At 44.1% G+C, this 22,917-nt stretch overlaps 1 protein-coding gene across 4 annotated transcripts in view; it reads left to right on the top strand.

Annotated features, from left to right (window-relative positions):
- INPP5A (inositol polyphosphate-5-phosphatase A) overlaps positions 1–22,917 on the top strand; it is a 184,264-nt gene that overhangs the window by 85,295 nt on the left and 76,052 nt on the right. For all 4 annotated transcript variants that reach the window (XM_071445996.1, XM_071445995.1, XM_071445998.1 and 1 more), the window contains exons 5-7: positions 11,330–11,393; positions 14,816–14,919; positions 21,331–21,383. In XM_071445996.1, the coding sequence (XP_071302097.1) occupies positions 11,330–11,393; positions 14,816–14,919; positions 21,331–21,383 (221 nt within the window). The remainder of the gene's footprint in view (positions 1–11,329; positions 11,394–14,815; positions 14,920–21,330; positions 21,384–22,917) is intronic.

The raw sequence follows: 22,917 nt of genomic DNA on the forward strand, positions 1-22,917 counted from the left end.
TGGAGCTGGAGCTGGAGCTGGAGCTGAGGGGCTGTGCAGGGACAGCCTCTGGCATGGCTGTGCCACCAGGGACAGCCTCTGGTGTTACTGTGCCACCAGGGACAGCCTCTGGCGTGGCTGTGCCACCAGGGACAGCCTCTGGCGTGGCTGTGCCACCAGGGACAGCCTCTGGCGTGGCTGTGTCACCAGGGACAGCCTCTGGTGTTACTGTGCCACCAGGGACAGCCTCTGGCATGGCTGTGCCACCAGGGACAGCCTCTGGTGTTACTGTGCCACCAGGGACAGCCTCTGGCGTGGCTGTGTCACCAGGGACAGCCTCTGGTGTTACTGTGCCACCAGGGACAGCCTCTGGCATGGCTGTGCCACCAGGGACAGCCTCTGGTGTTACTGTGCCACCAGGGACAGCCTCTGGCATGGCTGTGCCACCAGGGACAGCCTCTGGCATGGCTGTGCAGGGACAGCCTCTGGCATGGCTGTGCCACCAGGGACAGCCTCTGGTGTTACTGTGCCACCAGGGACAGCCTCTGGCATGGCTGTGCCACCAGGGACAGCCTCTGGTGTTACTGTGCCACCAGGGACAGCCTCTGGCATGGCTGTGCCACCAGGGACAGCCTCTGGCATGGCTGTGCAGGGACAGCCTCTGGCATGGCTGTGCCACCAGGGACAGCCTCTGGTGTTACTGTGCCACCAGGGACAGCCTCTGGCGTGGCTGTGCCACCAGGGACAGCCTCTGCCATGGCTGTGTCACCAGGGACAGCCTCTGGCGTGGCTGTGTCACCAGGGACAGCCTCTGGTGTTACTGTGCCACCAGGGTCACACAGCCAGACCCAGCTCGGGCTCAGCCCTGGAGCAGAGCCAGCCCTGTGCTGCTGGCAGGTGCTCCCAGCTCCAGCTCTGGCACCTGGGCAGTGCCAGGTGGGATCACAGCATCCCACAACAGTCTGTGTTGGAAAGCACCCTCCTGTTCCTGCCCCCTAGCACAGGCAGGCTAGTGCAGGCTGCCCAGAGCAAGGACTGAGGTGAGAAAGACTGGGTCTCCAAGGACATCAGCCTTGGAAGGCACCTTCGTTCTGGATACAGAAAACAGTGTACTGAAACAGGACTTTGTGCAGGGCAGTGTGCTGAGGGGTTCTACTTGACCTCATGGTTGAGTAGAATAATAACCATTGTGGAATCCTAAACCACACACTGCTACAAACCATGTACAAAAATAGTAGAGAGAGTAGAAAAAATGGTAACCTTGTGATTATTTTTTCTCACGTGGCATGTAGGCTTTGTGCTGGTTTCTGGCTTTGGCTCATGATGGTCAGTGCTGTCCCCAGCAGCATTCCTGGACAGCAGCCTTGCTGCTGTAGGCACTGGATTTGCAGCTGTGTTACACTCCTGGCTCTGTGGCTGCCCAGGACTGTTGCAGAAGTACCAGGTCAGGGTAACTAAGCCAAAGGCACCAGAGGGGTACAGCTGAAATTATTAATATTCCCAGCTTCTCCAGCAGATTGCCATAGCATTGTGTTTTCCTTCTTCATCTGTGCAAGAACGAGAAACGATGATTTCAGTGTCCTCAAGGTTGATGCCCTTGCAAGAAGCTCTTCTGTTACTCAAATCTGTGACCCTCTTTTGAGGCTGCCTTGTTCTTCTGCAGTTCATCTTTGTTATGGTAATTTAAAAATTTAACAGGTTTATTAATCCTGCAGAATTTATTATAGTCAAACATGAGATATTATTAAGTTGCTATTGTACAGAGCATTTACCTTTGCTGTTGGAATGACTTGTCCTCTGCATTGGCAGACACAGAAACATTCATTTTGTTTCCTAATTAGGAGAGCTGCAATCAGGAACCATGACAGGGTTCAGCTCCTCGGTGTACAGCATGCCAGGTTCCATAGTGCAGGCTTTATAAAATTCTCTTTAATTCAAGAACAGAATATCATTAACTTTGTAAGTGGATGAATACAATGGACAAGCAATTTAATTAACTTCTACCATTGGATGTTGGACAGGAGACAAAATGAAATTATGCACATATTTCTTATGCAGGCAGTCAACCTTGAAAGGGGCTTGATTGTGATGGGTCAGACAAGGGGACAGCTTTGTCCAATTATTTGATGTTTAGTCCTAGAATATGAAATTTGAAATTTGGTACTTTGTAAATCAATCATCTCTTATTTTGAAGCAGCTACAAAGGTTCTCTGAGATACAAAACAACCACCAGTGACTGTGACACGCTAAATACAACCTTTTACCACATGGTACTTTCCTATTTGTAGATGACCTGTATAATGCTAAATGAAATGGGCATTTATGCCTCCTCATCAAATTGAATTTGTCATCTTGAGTGTATTATGTAAGAACATATCAATGAAATACTGTATTGATTTAAAGTTCTCAAAATTAAAATTATTTAGCATCAACTCAATATAGTAGGAGTCACACAGCTTACCAGTTTCCCCCAAAATAACGTGCCTTTTTTTTTACTAGAAGAAGCCTGTGGTGAAGTGTTGAACATCCATCCGTGAGCCTTTCCCTGTGCTCAGACTCCGCGCAGGCTGGCTCCCAGCTGCCGCAGCGCTGCTGAGGGCACACCCTGTCAGTGTGGCAGTGCCAGCACTGTCCCCTGCACAGCAGCATGGGCTTCTGCTGATGCTGCTCTTCCTGCCAGCTGGCCCTGGCTGCAAAAATAAATGGGAAACAGCACGTACAATACACGTGAAAAATAATATTCTGCACTTGCAGATTACCTTCTGCAACCGGAGATTCAGGCTCTGTTTCTTGAAATTCAAGAACTGTTGCCACTATCCACATGATAAATCTGGATCTTTGGATAATCTTTTGAGCTTGTCAAGAATTTTTAACTTCCTGGGGGATAGTTTTGGTTCTCCATAAGATTCAACACTGAAATAACTGTGACCATTTACCTGGGTATCTTTTGAGGAGAACTTAGGCTTATCCTCTGCTGTGCTCACAGTTAGAAATTAGACTTTCTTTCTGTCCCTTCCCATCCCGAGCAGCTGGTGAATATTCTGAGCCTGGCAGGGCGTTTGGCACTGGCTCCGAGGCCCTCAGGGCATCCTCAGCAGAGGTTTTGTCTCTCTGAGCCCTCTCAGCCCCTGCGGATGGCTGGGGCATGCAGAGCACGGCTCTGATCCTGTATTCCGCAGCCTCCCTCCTGCACTGGGGCACCGCCAAGCTGGGAGCCTCTTATCCTGATTGGGGCCTCCAGAGTGCTTGAGTAATAGAAATATTAAATAACAACGTGATTAATGACTTTGTGAAGGCTCTACTTTGCCTTCAGGAATATTGATAAGTGGCGCTTTTTATAAGTGCTCAGCACACATACACTTCCTTTAGCTTGCGTTGGTTCCTTGGGCTGGCACTAATCTCGGTTCTCAGAAAAGAACCTCTGTCTGATATTTTATTAATTTAATTGATTTGTAATTAAAATATTAAATCTTTTTGTGAAATATGTCAGTATCAAAAGTGACATTAAATAATCTTTGTCCATGCATTAGGTTGCATATAGGTTATTCATTTACTCACTGGACATGTTTATATAAAGCTCAGAGATTTTGTATGTTAATTTTTCTCTTCTTAAATTAACTGATCCCAAACAATGTTTTTAAATTGAGTATGACTTTTAATTTGCTGTAACAAAATTATTAAGAGAAGGTAATAGAGGTGGATTATGTTAGCTGAAGATCCCTCATTTTTCTGTTAGTCTTCAGAATAGGAAAATTAAAACTCCTGGGGCTAAGTTTTTGTTCCAGAAAATGTGCCATGCTGATTGCTGTTAGCAGAGACCTCTCTGGTATCTGTAATGATCAGGACTGCAAGCAAGTTCTTTTTTATGTTGATCTCTTGATTAAGCATTTAAATGACTTGGGATTTAAATATCTTAGAATTTTTTAGAATAGTTACTCCAGTCTGTGGTGTAGACAAGTCTCAACCTTGAATTAAATCTAAATGGATAAACCCATCTGAATATACCAAAATCTTGTGAAAGAGACTAGAAATAAACAGTACAAGATATAAGGCTATGTATGAACATTTATGGATGAGTTCTTTCCTCAATTACATTTAATTTGACTATTATAAAACCAAAACAAAAAAATTAGAATTTTTTTTTCATTATTTGTATTTTTTTAGTGGTAAATTTGTAGTGATTATCCCTCTTGTTGGTTCCACTGTTATTGGCCTCACACTTGCAAGGGCTGCTGTGAAGAAAAGAAGGAAGAGTGAGGAAGCAGTGCTAGATGTTGCAGGTATGTCTGCTGGTGCTCAACGACTGCACAGCAAAGATTTTGGCATTCAGATGAGTCAAGGACATCTGGAAACCACAGCGAGTGTTCTGGCAGCTCACTGGAGCTGGGAGCACGGGCAGTGAGAGGTGATTCACCTGGCACAGAGCAGTCCGGGGTGGAACTTCCCAGCCTCGTGCCGATGTGCAGCTGGACGAGTCAGTCTCAAAAATGGGCAGATCCATGAAATAAATGGGTTACAAATAAATTGGAATTTTTTAAGGCACAAGAACTTCTAAAGACAAAACCAGTATGTGGAAATTATTTTAGAAATGCAGAAGGATATTTGGCAGTATGGATCTAGTACAATTATAGTCAAGAAATTCCCAGGATTTAGAGACTCCTAGAGCTGGACACCCTTTTTATCCCTACCAGCTGCATGTGCTGCTTCTAGAATCTAATACTCCAGCAAAATTGTCTTAACTGGGAAGTGGGCACTGGAGACACTGCTAAAATACAGCTGCAGGTGGCTTCTTCACAACATGGGCATTACAAATAAAATAAATGTATTATTTATTTATGGACATTGTATGTTTAGATTATGATGCATAATACTGGCTTAGGCTTTATGGGGTAAGAGAATCTGCAGTGCCAGTCCTGCCACTGGTTTTATTCCTTCTGAGTGGACAGTTCCATTTGATTTAATGAAAATATCACATGTAACTGAACACATGAATACAGACCAAGGTCTGTTTCAAGAGAGTTTTTAAAGTTTGTCAGTGAGTGTTTGGAGCCCACTCACTCTGACACTTTATTAAAGGTGTAATTACTCAAAGGCTGTTGAAATGCAGCTGATAGCTGTGTTTGCAGTGCAGAGCTGCAGGAGTGGGGTGTAATTGTTTGGAATGGTCGGATCGGGCTCCGTCTGTCTGCGCTTCAGGTGGAGCAGGGCTGTTCAGGCAGCCTCAATGGCACTTTAATTGTATGTGCTTTAGCTGATAACTCTAATTCAGGAAATGATAAATTGCTGGACACCTAATTTGTTTGCAAATAAGAAGTGATAGAGTATTTTATAATGACTTGATCAGTCTACCCAGCCTGTTTTTTTAACCTTGAATGGGTATTAGACGGTTGGTGTTAATTTGGCTGTAGTGGGTTGAGTGTGCACAGAACCACAGGCAAAAACTGCACCATCCCTCGTGTGTACTTTGTCATTCACTGTTCAGGTGTGCTGGATCCAGCCTGTACCACAGCCTGCCCTTCCTTTGTTTTTGGGAAAGTGGCAGTTGTATCAAAATGACGTTTTATGGCAAACTAGGGGCAGGTGTTTTTACAAAGTGTTTCCAAACTGCCACAAAAATCCAAGGCAGCCATGGCTCGTTTCCGAGCAGAATTTTGGAGCTGTTTTGCTGTGGCTGTACCCTGTCAGGGTACCTGCAGACCAGGTGCCCCCTCAGCTGAGGCCATGCTCAGGTACCCCCCAGTCCCTGGGAAGCAGGGTCTGGTCTGGGGCAGGAGAGCACCCACAGCCCAGCCAGGGCTAGCAGCCCCCGGGCTGGCCCAGGCCCCGCTCTCCTTTCTCCCATTCCAGGGTTGTCTGTTTGAAGTCTCTGAAACGTCACTGTGCCATGAGTGAGCCCCGACTGGGAGTCTCCGTGGCAGCTGCAGGGTGACACTGCTGTCAGCCTGTCTGGGGTGGCAGCCCCACCAGTGCTGGGCTGGCCCTGAGTGAGAGGTGGCCACTCACAGACTCCATCTCGCTAATGGGAAACCAATGCCTGCGCTTGATGTTCGGGTTTATAAACATGTGAAATACTTTTTTAATTGTTGGTAACAAAGCAGGCACACAATCAATAGAGTCAGGCGTGCCAAACTCACTGTTGACATTCAGCAGAGCCAAAAAGGCTGGTAGGAGATAAGGGCTTCCTGTCAGCAGTGCTCGCGCTAATTCATATTCAGACATTGTCATGTTCCATGATAAATGAATTCCTTGAACTATATTGATATAGGAGGTTAAACATTGAAAAAGTTGGGCTGAACTTTGACTTTAAATATTCATTAAAGCTAATTATGGATTTTATGACTACATGAATTACAGTTTCTGTGTCATCATTGGCAATTTATTTTAAATATATTTAAAGCAATCTTTATATATTAACTGTCACATTTAGTGAGGTAATGCAGTAAATGTTTACTCTGTACAGTAATTAAACTTTTATTCATCTATTTCCTTTTTGCATTAAATATCCACAGTTGAAATGGTCGACTTTAAAAAGAAATTATGCCAATTAACTGTTTAAAAAAACCCTATAGCTATTAAAATCTTCAAATTTTTGTGGCAAAATTACTGTATAATTAAAGGAATAGTACTTTTAATAATGCTGGATGTGTAATCCATCAGAACCAATTGTTTCTCTTGCCATCAGCACTAGTTTTCCCAGATGAGTCTTTCTGTATGGATTAATGAAAGAAATCTCTATAACCATAATGAATATCATTCTAGAACCTAATTAAATGCAGTGAATGTTCAACTTCAGTGTGCTAACAGGGAGAAGATGCCTGGTTTTTTCTCCACAATACTTTTCTGGGGAGATGTGGAGCTCTTCTAATGAATGTGCTCACCTTAGATTCAGTGTGCTCTCTGTGTCCCCCGCTGCAGTACAGGTGTGCACGCAGGTGTGGTAGGAATGCTCAGGCACTTCTGTCAGTCCGGAAAAAGCATTCTGTTAACAGCAGCATTGCCTGAGATAAAACGTCTGGCCTTTCCCTGCGTCCTGAGCGTTTCCATAAGGGCCATTCTCACAAAAGCCAGGATGTGTTTGCCTGTGTACTCTGCAGTTAGTGACCATGATATCGAAAGAGGTCCCGCGAGTTTACAAAGGAAATTTTCCCTGCCGTGCGTACAGGATCTTGGGTGCTGGTCTGACTGATTTGAGGGGTGTTAAAGCCAAGCTGTTGGTTGTAGTGAACAGGGGACAGCAGAAGAATCAGTTTTATTGTCTTGTGTGTTTCTTAAGAACTTGGCCAAGCTACAAACGAGTATTCGTGACTGTGCCACCTGACTTTCTGTTTTGGCACTGAGTTACTGGTGGTGAATGTGTGGTACTTGCTCATGGCCACGGGTATTGCTCTGCAGTGCCCATGTACTTCTGGGCATAACTGGGCACCTCAGACTGTGATGGAGTCCTTTCTGTCTTGTCAGCTCCTGACTTTAGTAGTAAGGTATAAATCAAGGATTCATACAATCATGGTTTGGGTTGGCAGGGACCCCAAATCCCCCCCAGTGCCAGCCCTGCCATGGCAGGGACACCTCCCACTGTCCCAGGTGCTCCAGCCCCAGTGTCCAGCCTGGCCTTGGGCACTGCCAGGGATCCAGGGGCAGCCCCAGCTGCTCTGGGCACCTGTGCCAGGGCTGCCCACCCTGCCAGGGAACAATTCCTGCCCAGTGCAGCTGGCTGATCAGTCCTGGCAATAACATGTGCTGTCCCTCTATCCCTGAGGCCAGCAGGCTGGGCAAGTCTAGAAGCTTCTGGTGGTACTGAGTACCATGACCTTGATATGGTTACACCCATGGGCTGCCAGGTTGGCCTGATGAGTTGGGGACTTTCTGACCTGAGCCTAACTGTGAGCCATCCATTCATTGCTCTGCCCTAAGGCTGCTGAAGTAGAACTCACAACTGGTCTGTGTTTGCAGACTGCTTGGAAAATCAAGCAGAGAACCTGTGGCTGCTGCCTGCACTTGATTCCAGTGAGACGTGGTGAGCAGAGCGTGTGCCATCCCCTGGGCAGGCCTTGGAGCTGCAGTGTCACCTGTCCGTCCAGCTGAGAGGTGCTGGGCTGTGTCTGAGCCCTGGCCTCAGGAACTGGGCTGCTCTGGGTGCTGGGCATGAGAGCCTGCAGGCTGAGCTGCTCAGGGGCACGGCTGCAGGCGGTGCTTCGTCCCTGACGCCTGGGGAAATCAGCCCCAGTGGTCCCGGGTGTAATGGTCCAGGTTTCTGCTCCAGAGAGGCTGTCCTGGAGAGGGCTGCAATACCCTGGGTCTGCTGTGTGCTGTGGTGCAGCCACTGATGTCCCTGAAAGTGAGGAAGGGAGGACAGTGCACAGCATGGCCGCTGAGCTTCCATTTCAGTACGGGCACCTAATGGCAGGTGCTGTGGAATTTCTGCTAACCGCAGAAGTCATCCATCTCAGCAACCTTTCAAATGGAACAAATAATAGCTTTCTTTCCTTATGTTTGAGATATTTAAAAGTTAGAATGTTTGGGTGGTTTATAATCTGTAATGTGTTCCTGTGTTGTATCACTTAGATATTTTATGTGCTGCTGCACATAAAGTATTTTATGCACCAGGTCTGCTTTTTCCAAAGGATACTGAAATTGTAAATAAGAAAATAAAGCAAAGCTCTTCAACTTTAAATTAATCTCATTTACCTTTATTGTTAAACTGACATTTATGAGAAACAAATTGAATTAACATAATTGCCTCAACAAAAGGGCCTAAGCAGTAGGCCCTGGAAAGTTTTTTTAATATATTTCATTGTGTTAGGGCACAGAATTACAAGTGCACTCCATCATTTTTGCAAGTTTACATTTATGTACCTAAGCCTGATTAAGTCTATAATAATGCAGAAAATGGTGATAGCTGTAATTTCCATTCCATTATAGGTTTGATTCTTTTTAGTGGGGTGTTTGGAATTGCACAGTCCAGGCCAGTCTGAATGTTAGCGGTATCAGCTCCTGAAACTTGACAGAGTTACTTCATCACTGTCACAGATTCATTGTGCACGAGTAGTTGATACTCAGTGACACAAGTGTACACTATCAAACTAAACTTCTGCTGCATAAGTCTTAAAAATTAGTTTTTAAAAATGAGATTAAAACTATACAAAGTTAAGCAATGAACAAATTGTGACACTCAGAAATGAAGTTGTGGCTTAAGCATGAATGGCAGTACTGTTTTTAATAGAGTTATGACACCCTGAGTGAAAGGGGGTTTAGAGCATCTGGTTTTTTCTTGGTTTACTTTTTGTTATGCGATGTAGAGAAGCTTTGGAGTTCACAATCCTGTCACCTAGATTTAAATGGTCACCTGTTTTTAGTATTATTCATACCTGAATTCGATCGGTCACTATTTCCAATTACTTTTTTTCACTCAGTCATAAATTTCCGTCTCAGCTGAGGCATGGGGAATTCCAATGAAAATGAAGGGAAAAGGTTTCCAAGAGGGTGGTCAGAGACAGAGGCAGTAGCTCAGAAGGGAAGGCAGGACCTCTCCACCTCAGGAGAGTTCTGAGTCTCCTGTCAGTGCCCTGAGCAACCACACTGACAGGGCTTGCTTGCACTGCACACCTCAGAGGTCCCTTCTCACAGGGTTCTGCTGTCCTGCATTGTGGGGAAAAAGGAAAAGCTCACTTAAAAACATCCCTTAGATGTTACAGGTAGGCTGGATTGCCATGTGTTACTGACATAGCCTAGGATTTCCCATTCCAGGATCCCTTTTTCATTTGCTTTTAAATTTTTCAGACAGGATGCATTTGGGATTATACTTTCCAGATGCTTGCCAAGGCTCTTTTCTTTTTCTTCTGAAGGCCATGTAAGAAAAAAAGCTTTATCCGTATACTGAGTTCTTAAAGAGTATTATTATATAGTAAATGTTACCTTTATATATGTCAGATTTTGCCCTATGCATTGAAGAAAGAGATGGGCCAGAAGGGAATATCAGGTGGCAATGTTTTTATCTTGTATGAGGATTTATTTTCTCCTGGCAAGGTGTCCTTGTTGCAGCACACTTAACCTTGAGTCCTTCCCAGGGATGTCTCCTGCAGTTCCTTGTTCACCTCCTCTGTGTTATAAAATAGACACCCAAAGGCCTGAAGGAATCTGCCTGGGTCGCAGGGACATGTACTCATTAATTAAACATGTGGCACTGCTTTCTGTTGGATGGACTAATATGCCAAGGAGATGGGCAGGACCTCCTGTTTGTGCTTTTGACAAATCAGAGAATGTCTAATCTCTGGATGTGCAGCATCTCATAAATAATGCAGCAGTCACCGGACCAAGCGCTGCTGTGCTGGGAGGGGCTTTGTTGTTGGAGAGGAAAAGATGCAATGAAACCAAATCATCCTTTTTGGTTAATGTGTTGCTTCTTTTATTCTTCTTAGTAAGAGTTTTTCCAGTAACAGGCTGGGGTTTTTTCAGTTTCTTTTGGGTGCATCAGATGTATCTAAACGCTCATCAAGTTGTCCTTTTAATTTTTTTTGTTGTTTCGGTTTTTTTTAAAATATTCCAGCATAAAATCTATTTGCTCTGGTTTGTTTTTTTTCTTACTTGATTTTCATTTGCTCTCTTCTAATATGTAATTTTCCTCTCATTAACTGGGCAAAAGCAGTAAATGGCCTGTCTGTGGAGAAGACACAGCAAGCAGCCAGCTCACAGTCTGTGTGTGTGTCCCATGGCAAAGCTCCCATGAGAGCAGGGGAGGGACTGTGAGCCCACGGGTGGAGAAGGGGCACGGGAGAAGGGGCCTGGGGCAGGAAGGCAAAGGGGGGCTGTCCCTGTTGAGGAACTATTTAACTTTCAGGGTAGGGAAAAACCACATCAGGCTGCGCTGGGAGGTCGTGGAGCCTCTTCTGCACGGGCTTTAGGTGCAAGTTAGAAAACTTCAAAATTGCCCTCGTTTCCTGTACCACGTGCTCTAAAAGCTTTGGTTTTGCTTTGAAAGTGAAGAAGAAATGGTGAGGTTTTTATAACAGAATTGAGGGTCTGTTCTGGGGGCTCAGAAAGGCATCTGTCTGTGTCACCTACCACATCCATCTGTTTGGTGCTGCAGTGTACACCTGGCAGTGCCCTTACCACAGTCAGTCAGCTGCTAGAGGTCATCTTTATAATGACTCATGAAATCTCAGAGAAGCAACAAAAGAAATTAAAATTTTTATAGATCTTAGAAAATGTAAACATTGGTTTATTTATTAGTATTTAATTTCTTGAGTCTGGGTTTTTTTTTTTGTGGTTGCAAAGCCTGATGCTCTTTTGGGTTTTGTTAGCCAAAGTACATATTATTATAATTCCATGTTTTATTGGGTTTTTTTTTTTACAGGCTCTAGGAAGTTTTTACTTTCTTCATGAATCTTTGAAAAACATCTACCAGTTTGATTTTAAAGGTAAGCAAAGGCATTAAATGTTTTAATGGTTAGTTGGCTTTATACATCAAGGCAGCTTTTCCATCCTCTTTTCTGGTGGTGGTACCTGGCAATGTTTTCATGTTATGCAGGCTCCTGTAAAATGCAGGCAGGTCCCTTGGTGACAGGTGTTGTAAAATGCAGGCAGGTCCCTTGGTGACAGGTGTTGCTTTTCTTACCTTTTATAGACCTTTTAGAAGAAGTCAATGGACCAGCCACAGGCTGCAAGCCAGAGCATTAATCATTCCCATGCACCTTTAGGTCCATAGTGATCCCTGAGGATTTCAGAAGAACTCTGAATGGCCACAAGGTTCTTCCATGTAGATCAGATACAGGACCAAGACCTTAACTGTCCAGCAGTGATGGCCATTTTGCAAAGCAGCTGAGGTAGATTTATGGCTTAAATTACTTGGGAGCAGAGCAGGTCAGTAGGAGGGTGGCACTGTTTAACCCACAATGATCCCTCAGGTTGGAGGTCTTGCTGTGTCTCACAAGTTTGAAAGTATAGCTGGGCTATATACATTAAATATTAGAAATATCATAGAAAATTATTGAATGCTTCCTGAGGTGAATATAGAAAAGATTATATAGAATTTATGTTCTTTCAGTTGAGAACTGTATCTCTTTAATACAAAAATATCCTGAGCTTCATTTAGCTTACTGAGCTGACTCACATTAATACTATGTCTAGCATCCCATTAACGTGAGACACTGTTGAAATGGTAGTGACTATGGACTGAACTAATTGTCATCATTATATGGATTAATTATTTTTCTTCTCAGCAGATTCTCTCTGCTCACATAATTGAGGATATAGGATCTTCCTGCCCTGAAATATTTGAACAGTGGTTCTGTGTATGTACAATTCAAGACTTAGCCTCCATAAGTCCTCCTGTTAGCACTGGTTTCAGTGCTGAAGGAACATTTTTGCTGCAATATCACTGACAGAGTGATTTTATTTCTGACAAACCATGTGGGAGCTGTGCACAGCGGAGCTGGCGCTCCTGAGAGCTCACGCCTGGGCTCTGTCCCTGAGGAGAGCAGCTCTGCAGGAATGGAGAGTGCACATGGGGGGGAGGCTGGGGGCAGCCCCCAGGCCCTGGGCGGGACCCTTTGCTGTCCTCTGCGAGGCTGTTTGTTCATTCTGCCCGGCAAATGGCTTTGTGTGCCAGTGATTCGGGAGCTGCCTCCGCACACCTGAGCCCTCAGCTCCATCCCATCAGCCCCAGAGGAGCAGCAGCAGTTTCGCCCCAAGCTCCACCTGTAGGTCCCTCCCAGTGGTCACAGACAGGAGGTGTCCTGCTCCTGTGACAGGGAAATGACAGCTGCTTTAGCAAAAGAGGAGCTTTCTGCATTTATTAGTCCTTTGTTGGCAGCTTATTTGCTTATTTGCTACTGTACAGCTTTTAAAGAAAGTGTAAGAATTTTTAAAAAGTGAGAAAACAGAAGAAAAAACTATAGAGGAAAACAATTAATAGAAAAACAATTAACAGATGCTTGTTTCAGAAGAGAAATGCTTTAAATGGTTGCTGCTTTGTTTTGCATGGCAAAACCGTAGCAGAGCCAACTTGCCAGTGTGAACCATGCTCATAAAGATGGGTTTGGCCCAAACATCATTTAGAAGGAAAAAACTCTTAATAAAAATCAAGGAAATGGGTGAATGAGTGTTGTAAGTCACACGCTGTTCTTGTCAGAGCAGAATCCATCTCCCAGCATAGGGTTTGTAAAGTATGACCCCAAAGGCTCCCATCTTTCAGGGGAAATGTAAAACTTGCCTCTTCTCTCATGACTATTGACGTTTTCACAGTGTATTAAGCTCTTAAATCAGAAGAAAAATCCAGATGGATACAAACATTCTCTGCACAAAAATCATTTTGAAATTCTGGTTCTACTCGAAAGTGTGCAAAAAATAGATGTTAATACACAATTCAGTATTCCTGGAACATCACTGTTGCTTTTCAAAATTCACTGCACAGTTGGATGTGACTGAATACAGACTGGAAAAAAAAGATTGTTGCTGTTTTTCAGATCTTAGGAAGACATATCTCCATTTTGAAAAAGGAATAGTTTTCTCTTGCAACCTCACATATTATATGCTATAGTGTAGGTCTGTTGAGCTGTTTTCACAGTGGTCAGAGGCCCAAAAATTTGCTTACAATTCAAACTAGTGCCAAGCTGACTGTTCTGAAGGGATGTCCTCTAAGAGAGGGGGTTTAGGCCAAGTTGACACTTGTATTTACAGAACGAATCTTGTTCGCAATGGAGCGGGTGTTGGCTGCAGCCAGGCTGCGCTGCCCCGCACGCTCTGCTCTGCAGCGCTGTCACAGCGAGCCTCTGGCTCACGGGGGATGCAGAGCTGCCTCCTGTGCCAGCTGCTGCCTGTCCCTGAAGTTCTCCCAGCAGGTGCCTTCGGTCCTTGCACTTCTGCCAGGTCTTTTCTGTAACTCAGAAGGCATCAGAATCTCTTTGCTGACACTGTTAAACTTGCTGAAAGAGTCACATCCATCCACAGTTTACTTAGAATGATGCCAGTTTATCAGGATATTTGTTCAGTTGTCCCATGGGAGCCAGGCCTCAGAGGGGTTGGCACATAAAGAATGAAACTTTTTTTTTTCCCCAAAGACATTGGGCTGCATTACAGTAAATGCTTCCTCAGATATCCAGTAGGACTGAACAGTTTAGGAATCTTGATAATGCTTGGAGTTTTTCTCTTACACATTCCCAGCTGAAACTGACTCCAGCTGAGCAGGTCCAGGGTAATGGCAGGGGAACATTAGCTGCCCGAGCTCCTGTGTCAGAGGAGTTAACTAAGTCAGGTTCTCACCTTAGATATGCCAGTACATTGTTCTCATCAGGTGAGAAACCAAGTATAAAGTGGATCAAGGAGAACCTCTCATTCATGAGCTGAGTAGATCCATAGGAGTCTGTGTTGTTTCTGTCTATGATGAAATTGTTCATTAGAGACCTGGAAAGTGATGTGCATCACCACTGAATCTCTTGTACTAGTCCAACACCCATTCCAGCTGTAAAAATCCATGCCTCATGTGCTGATGGCCAGAAGGGGTTGTGATCAGATGGAGCCTGGGGGCTGCAGGGTCTCAGAGCAGCTGAGATGGGATTTGAGTGCAGGGGTGTACAGAGATCAGGCTCATGATTAGAGCTCCAACACTTCATGGGGCTCTGGGTCGTAGAAATGACAATATCATAACTGTGCAACTTCAAGGTGTCTGATATAAACAGGGTGTTTATTTTCCCCCAGAACAGTTCAGTGCTTGTACATTTTTTGTACGATCCTGTTGATTTACCAGCTGTTTTTCCAATGCTGCTGCTTTGCCAATAAGTGTGAGAAGATGCTCGTAATGTTGAAGTTATGTGTGCTAATTTTGGTTTATCTCTCTTCCTAGCTAAGAAGTATAAAAAGGTTACTGGGAAAGAAATCTACTCTGACACTTTAGAAAGCACACCCATGCTGGAAAAAGAGAAGTTTCCACAGGATTATTTCCCTGAGGTATGTACAGAACTGTGAAGCATTCCCAAATACCAGGTTTGATTCTGATTTCCTCTGACTACTCTTGAGCAGCTCCTCTCAGTGATAAGGGCAGAATGGAATCTTTGTCTGTTTCTTGACACCTGTAATCCATGTTTTAAGCCATGGCGTGATGTACCAAAATCCAGTAAGAAATCCTCGTGAAGGGTGAGGACAGTGATGCAAAGACTGCTGTGTGCAGTGAAGCCCAGGCGCTGTGGCAGTGTGCCATGGCAGGGCTGTGGATCCTGCCAGCCCAGCCAGCACAGGGAGCCTGCCCTGCTGCAGGGACCCGAGCACACACTGACACTGTCCTCCAAGGCTGCCCTCACACTCCCTTTGCACTTGCTCTCAGAAGACCTGGGGGTGCTGCACGTTTGAGATTGCTGGTCTTGTCAAAACAAGCAGAGCTGAGGGGTTTCTTACACTGCACCTGAAAGTGCAGACTCTCTCTTCTTTGATGTTTTCTTTAGTTTTCTCAATTTTAATTTCTTAAGAATATCTAGAACATGGGTGTTAATTGGTTAATGTTCTCCTCAAACCGAGTGAATAAATTGGTTGAACTGCTGTAACATTTGGGGATCAAACAGGCATGTCACTACTTCAATAAAAGGAAGAACTAAATAAACTCCTAAAATTAATTTAGAATTTGTAAATATACACACTTAGAGATATTTACACAGTGCTTGTGTGCTTGGCAGAGCATTGCATAAATAGTTATGAGATTGATAGGATGAAGGTTGTTCTTTTTCTTGACTTGGATACTAAATTATTTATTTTTATATCTCAGTACTGGAAGGAAAAGTGCCTTTGACATAATTTTGCAAAGCATTCAGTTCCTGTGAATAAACATGTCAGATAGTTTGAAGCTAAGTGTTAGATCACTCTGAGGGAGCTGGAGCCATTCCTCAGGTGTTTGTTTTCCCCTCTGAGGCAGTGAGCTGCAGCAGTGCTGTGCCAGGGCTGAGAGCATTGCACAGCAGCTGAGTTCCTCACAGCCCCAGGACAAGCTGTGCCTTGCTCACTGACACCCGGGAGAACTATTTCCTCCTTTATTTACTTCACTGCTCTTGCTTCATTGTGGTGCTGGCAAAGCTGTAACTTGTTCAGCATTGTTTATTACCCCTCTTGCATCAATAATTCTTCACAGTCTCTTGGAGCAGTGGTTGAGTCTTAGGGCTCTCCCACACGGTTTTGTGGAGCAGGCATGGTGCTGAGGGGTCAGGTGTTCTCCCTTCATTAGCAGCTGCAGCTCCTCCTCAAGAACCCTCCTGTGCTGCTTTAGGGACAGGACCATGGGGGCTGCAGGGAACCCGAGGAGCTGCCTTTGGAGGCTGTGACACCCTCAAACTGCTCCCATGGGTTCCAGTGCCTTAAACAACTGTTCTGAGCAGAAACCTCTGTGGCTTGGTTGGCAGGGATAGTGTTTACCTGGAGGAGGAGAAGACAGGAAAAGAGAAAATCTGCAAATATATGCAATTAAGAAATGAACTAATCTCTGAAGCTCCTTGAAAGCTCAGTTCTGTTCCTGCCCCCAGCACAATTCCTGGGAATGCTGTTGCAGCCAGACCCATGGAGCAGGCTGGGGCCGTGCTGCTGCAGAGCTTTGCACAGAAGGAGAGGAAAGGGACACGGGCTCTGCAGGTCTGCAGGGACGTGAGGAACAGCAGCATCCTGAATTACTGCAGCTCTGGAGCCTGTGTGCTCCCCTGGCCTGCACCCTGGCATGTGCCAGCCCAGTATATTTTCATCTGACTTGAAAAGTTAGAAAGTAATTGCAATGGTTCTTAGACCATGCTGGTTTTCTGTGGAACTGGAGACCAAGAAGTGTCTGAAGCACAGAGACGCAGCAAGAGCAAAAATCAACAGGGAGATATTTTGGTTCTCAGATGCATGTTTCTATATGTAAAGCTAAAATTAATTTGCTATCATGTTTTCTCTCTGGACAAATGTTAGTAATAGCAATTAAAAGGCCACAAAATAATATGTATTTTGGAAATTTGGGTTTACCCAGCAGAAAGCATGAGCAGCATATTTACCCAAACATTGCATTAACATGCTCTTGTGTGTTTTAGCCAGACCTTTCATATCACATCTGCAATTTTTTGTGTGGGAAATGGTTTAAGACTGATTTCTTTTATTGCAGCTGTTTAAGGATGATCTAAAAGTAATTACAGTGATTGAGGCATAATGCAATTCAAAATAATTACGGCCCACTGCATATAAAACTAACAAAACTTTCTGCTTTGATTTATGGGTCCTCTTGGCAAGGCATAAACCTCAAATGATGCCTCTGGGAGCAACACTCTAGATAATGTTAGGCCATTTTAAAAAAAGCAGATTTGTGTAGTCTATCAGGCCTGAGTAATTTTTTTTTCTCATAGTGAGAAATTGGTTGTTATCATAGATCACAGATACTGCTCAAAGCTCTTATGAAAGATGAATTAATTTCACTAATGCTTTAATGCAAACCTTTCATGGAGGAGGCTGTATGGTGATAACCTTACTGCGGTCTCTCCTTTCTCAATTATGATTTATGTTGTCTTTTAGTAGATGAAACTGCCTGTATTCACAATCCATCTGCTGGCTAAAGGAATCCTATTAACAGAGGATCTGAGAAGAGACTTAATAATATAAGGTGAAAGATGTGGTATCCCCTTTCTGGGACATGAAGTAGGATTTTTTTTTTCCTATTTTAAAATGTAGATCACTCTCTGAGAGCATAAGATGACCTATGTCATCTCTACCTGGTTTTATGTGGGCTTACAGATGGTATAGCAGAGTGACTATTTGTTAAAGTAAAAATAAAGATTGTTGCTTTGGAATCTGCAATAAAAAGCAAATTTCTCTTTCCTCCTTCCCAAGCTATAACTCTTTTTTACATTCTGTTTCCAAAACTTTCTGCATTCCAAATACTTCATTTAGAAATACTGAAGCATATGCATGATCCAAAAGTCCATGAGGCATGTTGTTCAGCTGCAGTGTGTGCCCAAGGCTGAGGATGACTCTTCATGTCAGAGCTTTGAGCTCCGGCTCCTGGGCTGCACTAGGAGGCCTGAAGCCTGCTAACTTCTGCATTCCTAACGTTAAATAGACAAGCTATTGATACGTGAATTATTTACTGAAGTTAAAGGAATTAAATGTGTTCGAGTTATGAGTAGCTAAAGGTAGTTTGCAGGTTGGGATACATGCCAGTTGCACAATGAAACCAGTGTTATTTTACAGTTCAGAGCACAGGTGTTCCTGCTTTATTCAGCATCAGCTGTATGACCTTTTCCACTGTGGGCTTAAACTCCTCCCTGGTCTCCTGGCTTCTCTCTGGCCCAGGTAAAAGGCCCAAACCCTCATGGCTCTGTCCACCAGTTGCTGCTTTTTGGCAGTGACTCAGTCTGGAGTGTTATGGAGCTGCTGACTTCAAGTAGTTGCTGAAGCAACTGATCTAAGGGAAGAAAGGCAGTATTTTGAAGTAGGAACTACATTCTACATTGTTTTCATGGCAAGCTGCCATAATCCAGCTCTGTTTCCTGTGTAGAGAAACCCTGAGTGTGTCATGAGCAGGGGATGTGGAATCCTCTGTGAGGCTCTGAGGAGGAGGAGGAGGAGGAGGAGTTCTCACCAGGGCAAGGAAGCCTTGTCAGTGCTGGGTATTGCTGCCAGTATTTGGCTGATTCCTGTTTCAGGTTTCCCTCTGAGCTGTGGTGTTCCTTTAAGGAGCTGCAATTACACTGCAGTCATCACCACTTTAATATGTCTTTCCTTCATGCCCTGCTTTGTATGGTTGAATAAACCCTTTCTGGGTCACTATTTAATTTGATATGGTCCCCCTCAGTAAAATGATGGAGAAAAGATGAATTAAGGCTCTGTGCTGGTCATTATCAATCATGGTTTGTGTGCATTACTTATTGCTCACAGTGCTTTTTGACATTAGCCCTCTCTAACCTCTCTCTTCATGTTAATGCTGCCTGGAGGTCCTTTCCCCCGATGTAGCAGGGGTTATTTATGTAGGTGGTGGTTCTGGGGGGTTTTAAAAGGTCAGCACAATCTCTTCAGGGACTCTATTCACAAAGGAAAAGCTGGCAGAATGTAACTGCCAGTTTTCAAATTGTGATTTTAAAAACAGTATTTTTTTGGTGAGGACTTCTGCTAGCGAGGTGTCAGAGCTCCAGGTGTGGGGCTGGCCCAGAGCTGTGGCAGGACACAGCAGAGAGCCAGTCTGTGCCCCAGGAGAGGGAAGGGACAGGCTCAGAGGACAGCTGCCCTGGGGCTCTGCAGGAGCAGGGACAGCAGAGGCAGCAAGGGAAAATCTGATTTAATCTGGAAAAAGCTTTCACCATCAGGTTAAACAGCAGGAGATGGGCCCAGACAGGTTGTGGAATGGCTGTTCCTGGAGATGCTCAAAACCCAGCTGAGTATGACTCTAAGCAAGATGATCTGGTTGGGCCTGTTTTGGTGTTGCATCTTTTGAAGTACTTTTGCTATTTTGCCAGAGAGGAAAATAGCAAATGAGGATTGGCAGCCTGATTGAAAACATTATCTTGGACCACATCATAGGCTTGGACTACTTGATTTTAAGTTCTGTGTAGTTGTTTTTAAGAAGGAAATGACAAAGCTCCCTTTTTTAATCAAGATGAAATTCAAGCCAATTTTGAATGTTTCTAGCGTTCAATTTTTTTCATTGATTTCCTTTTGAATAAGTGTTGACATCTCTACTTGTAACTGTGTCCCCATGAGCATCACAGAAGAGACCTAACTGTGTAGGGGGATACATTATAAGAAAATAAAGGTGGTATAGAAAGTAATCTTACCCCTTAAGGAGCTGCAGCTGAGCCAATTAGTAGAGGTTGGGAGCAGGCCTGACTTGAACAGGCTGCAGCTGTAGCCAATGAGAAGAGTGTTATAAAAGAGTGGGTTGGTTGGCTGAGGGGAACTAGGGGCCCTTGGCTGCTGCAAGAAGAAGGAAGAGTCAGTGCTTAGAGGAGATGCCTATGAGAAACATCAAGGAGGTATGACACTCTGGCAATATGATGACAATAGAACCCTTGCAATGTAATAACAACATTACTGGACTGTGGGGTTTGTGCTCCAGCTGTGGATCCTGTTAGGAAGGAGTAGAGTGTTTGCTTTCCAGCCAGCCATCCCCTGAGTGCTTGCTGGACCTGCAGAAGAGGCTAATCTTTCACTGTTAAAAAAATGGCAATAAAGTAAACTGTTATTTGAAATACGATTATTATGGTGTTGTTTCTGGTTGGTCTTGGCTGCTGTCACTGTGCTTGTGCCTGAGGAGAAGGGGAGGGAGATGGGTCCCTTTTCCCTCAGGGATGCTCAGAAGATGCTGACTAGGTTGGACAGGGTTGGAGCAACATTGTCTACTGGAAAGTGTCCCTGACCAAGCACGGAAGCTGGAACAAGGTGAACGTCCCTTGCAACCCAAACCAGTCTGTAATTCATTTTAAGTTAGCCTGGTTTGGTTTGTGGAGGCCCTTCACTATCTCAGCAGAGTTTAGGATTGAGAACTGTCTGTTTTTAGAGAGAATAAATACACCTGGCCAGTGCCTCAAGAGAGGTTTGGGGGAGTGGTACCTCTGACTGGGGATGCTCTGCTGGGACTGGCAATTTATTCACAATAAGGACTCACATTCTTTAGCTACAAAATCATTGGCATCATTATTTAGGCCTGTATGGTGCAATATTCATTCCCAGAGCAGATTAGCCCAGACACACATGCATTGTTAACAAGGAATAAATAGGATGCAGAATCATGTATTTTTATGGGAGGTTGTGGATTGTGGCAGTGGCTTGGAAGTGGTGCTGAACAGCCCCTTCTTGTATGTGAATGACATGTATGGGCCCGAGCTGAATTGTGGCTTTCTAACCAATGGTGTGGCTGTGATGAATGGAATCTTTTACCACTATTTAAATTCTTACCTTTTGTAGAAATATTGGGTGGCTTGGCTCAGCAAGAGAAATAGCTTTCTAGCAGATCTCATTCATTTTAATTTGATGTAAATCTCTGATGACATTTTACAGTTCAGGTAAAATTACAAAAAAAATTAGAAAACATTGCATAGGCAATAAGAATTTGCTGGTTTAAGCTAAGCATAAATATAGCTGGAAAGCTTTCCTATCTGGTTATCTTTGATTTGTAAACAGCTGCCAGGGCTTTTATTAATTTTACATGTAATTTTGTAACTGCTGCAGGATCAAAAATGTAATTAATTCTAGGATTTATAAAAGACACAATATCTGTTTTAAAGGTACCTCAGTTTGTGTTCAGTGCTTCTTGGTTATAATGTATGGATGAGCTCTGCTTCATTTTGTTCTTTGTGTCGGTACATTTCACTTTCACAGTATTCTTTACCTAAGATGATTGGTTCTTATTCATTTATTTTTCAGTGCAAGTGGTCCAGAAAAGGTTTCATTCGAACAAGGTGGTGTATTACTGATTGGTAAGTTGCATCTTAAAGTTGTTTCTGCTTATGTTTGTTTTATGTGCGTTTGTTAACAACGATTTCAGGCAGGTGTTTCCATGTGTAGACTGGTCTGTTGATAGAGCAGGGGGTTCCAGGCCTGCTCCTGTCTGTTGGACGTGGGGTGCTCAGTGGATTGTGGTGGTGTTGGTGTGGCCCTGCGCGGTCAGAGGGGGCTCAGGCCAGGCACAGCGTGGGGCTGGCACTGTCCCCCTGCTGCTGCACCACCCTGGGGCTTGCCAGCATCTCGCCTGCCTCTGTGCAGCCCTCACCTCCGGGGCCCCTGCAGGGAGAGCATGTTCCATGGAAATCTGAAAAAATCTTCTTCAGATTTCTCTAAGCCTACCTGGAAATCTGGCCTTGCTTTTTTACCGTGTACTCACAGCTTTGGTCTTTACTGCTTACTTATATTGTAGTCATGTACATGAACATTCAGCACTTTTCCCTTCCTCATGTGGTTGTTTCACATCTTACAATTGAAAGCTTGATTTTGAAATCTCATGAATGTTCACATAGGTTGACTTCTGAGTACTGAACAGTGTTCTGGCTTTGTTGGCATAAGCATGTTTATTTAATTAGACAGCTTGTGAAAACAGAAAAGGTGCCAGGTTTATTCCTTTTATGGGTTTCTGACCCAGAAATTGGGCAGGCAGTTGTGTGATACTGTAGGTTCATGTTAATTTTTCCAGATCTATATGCTTGGGGTGTGATTCCAGCACTAGATAATTGCAGAAGAGGGTGTTAACATCAGATGCTAATCTGGACTTTGCTCTTGCATCATGACTTCCCTAGGTTCTGTCTCTTCTGTCCTCTGGGATTTCCTCTCTGCTGAAAAAACAACATGAATTTCTTTTTAGGCCTTTCCAAGAAAAAAGGGTTCTTCAGAGACAGATTTAAATGTAATGTTTTCTTGTGGGGGTATTAAAAAAAGACAGTCCTTGGCTGTAGGGGATGTTTGGGTGTGCTGGGCAGTGAGGATGAGGAAGCTCACAGCTTCTCCTAGTCTGTAATGAGCTGAGCCATGGTGGTAGTTCTGTCTGGTGTAATTTGCAATTATGATCCACATGATCTAGCAAGGTTTCAGATTTTCTAATGGGAGATTGAAGGGGTGAGTTACTATGTACAATTTCTGAAGAATGAAAGTGAAATACTGTGGGAAATGCAGGTTGTTATAAAATCCACCTGAGGAGGTCTGAGTGCATAATGTGACTTTTCAGGGTGTGATGAGTGCTCGCACCCAGTCTCTGTGCATATGAACAAAGTTCTGCCCATGGTCATGAAAACCAGTTCCATAAATCATGACTTTTGGTCAATGCATTTCTACAGTCAAATAGGTCAATAAAAATAGAGCCCAGGCACTTGTTAGTACTTCTGTGTGAGACCTTGATGGGAACTATTCATTTTCCCTACCTAGGAACACATTATTACAGAATGTATCTCATGCCAAAAACAAGGGACTCCCAAAAAACCAGAAAAGTGACCTTAACAGACTCTTCAGAGAACTGTCCTTTTT

The sequence above is a fragment of the Agelaius tricolor genome, unplaced genomic scaffold (genome assembly GCF_023055355.1).
Source record: "Agelaius tricolor isolate 1412-34295 unplaced genomic scaffold, bAgeTri1.0.p SCAF_22, whole genome shotgun sequence".
NCBI lineage: Eukaryota > Metazoa > Chordata > Aves > Passeriformes > Icteridae > Agelaius > Agelaius tricolor.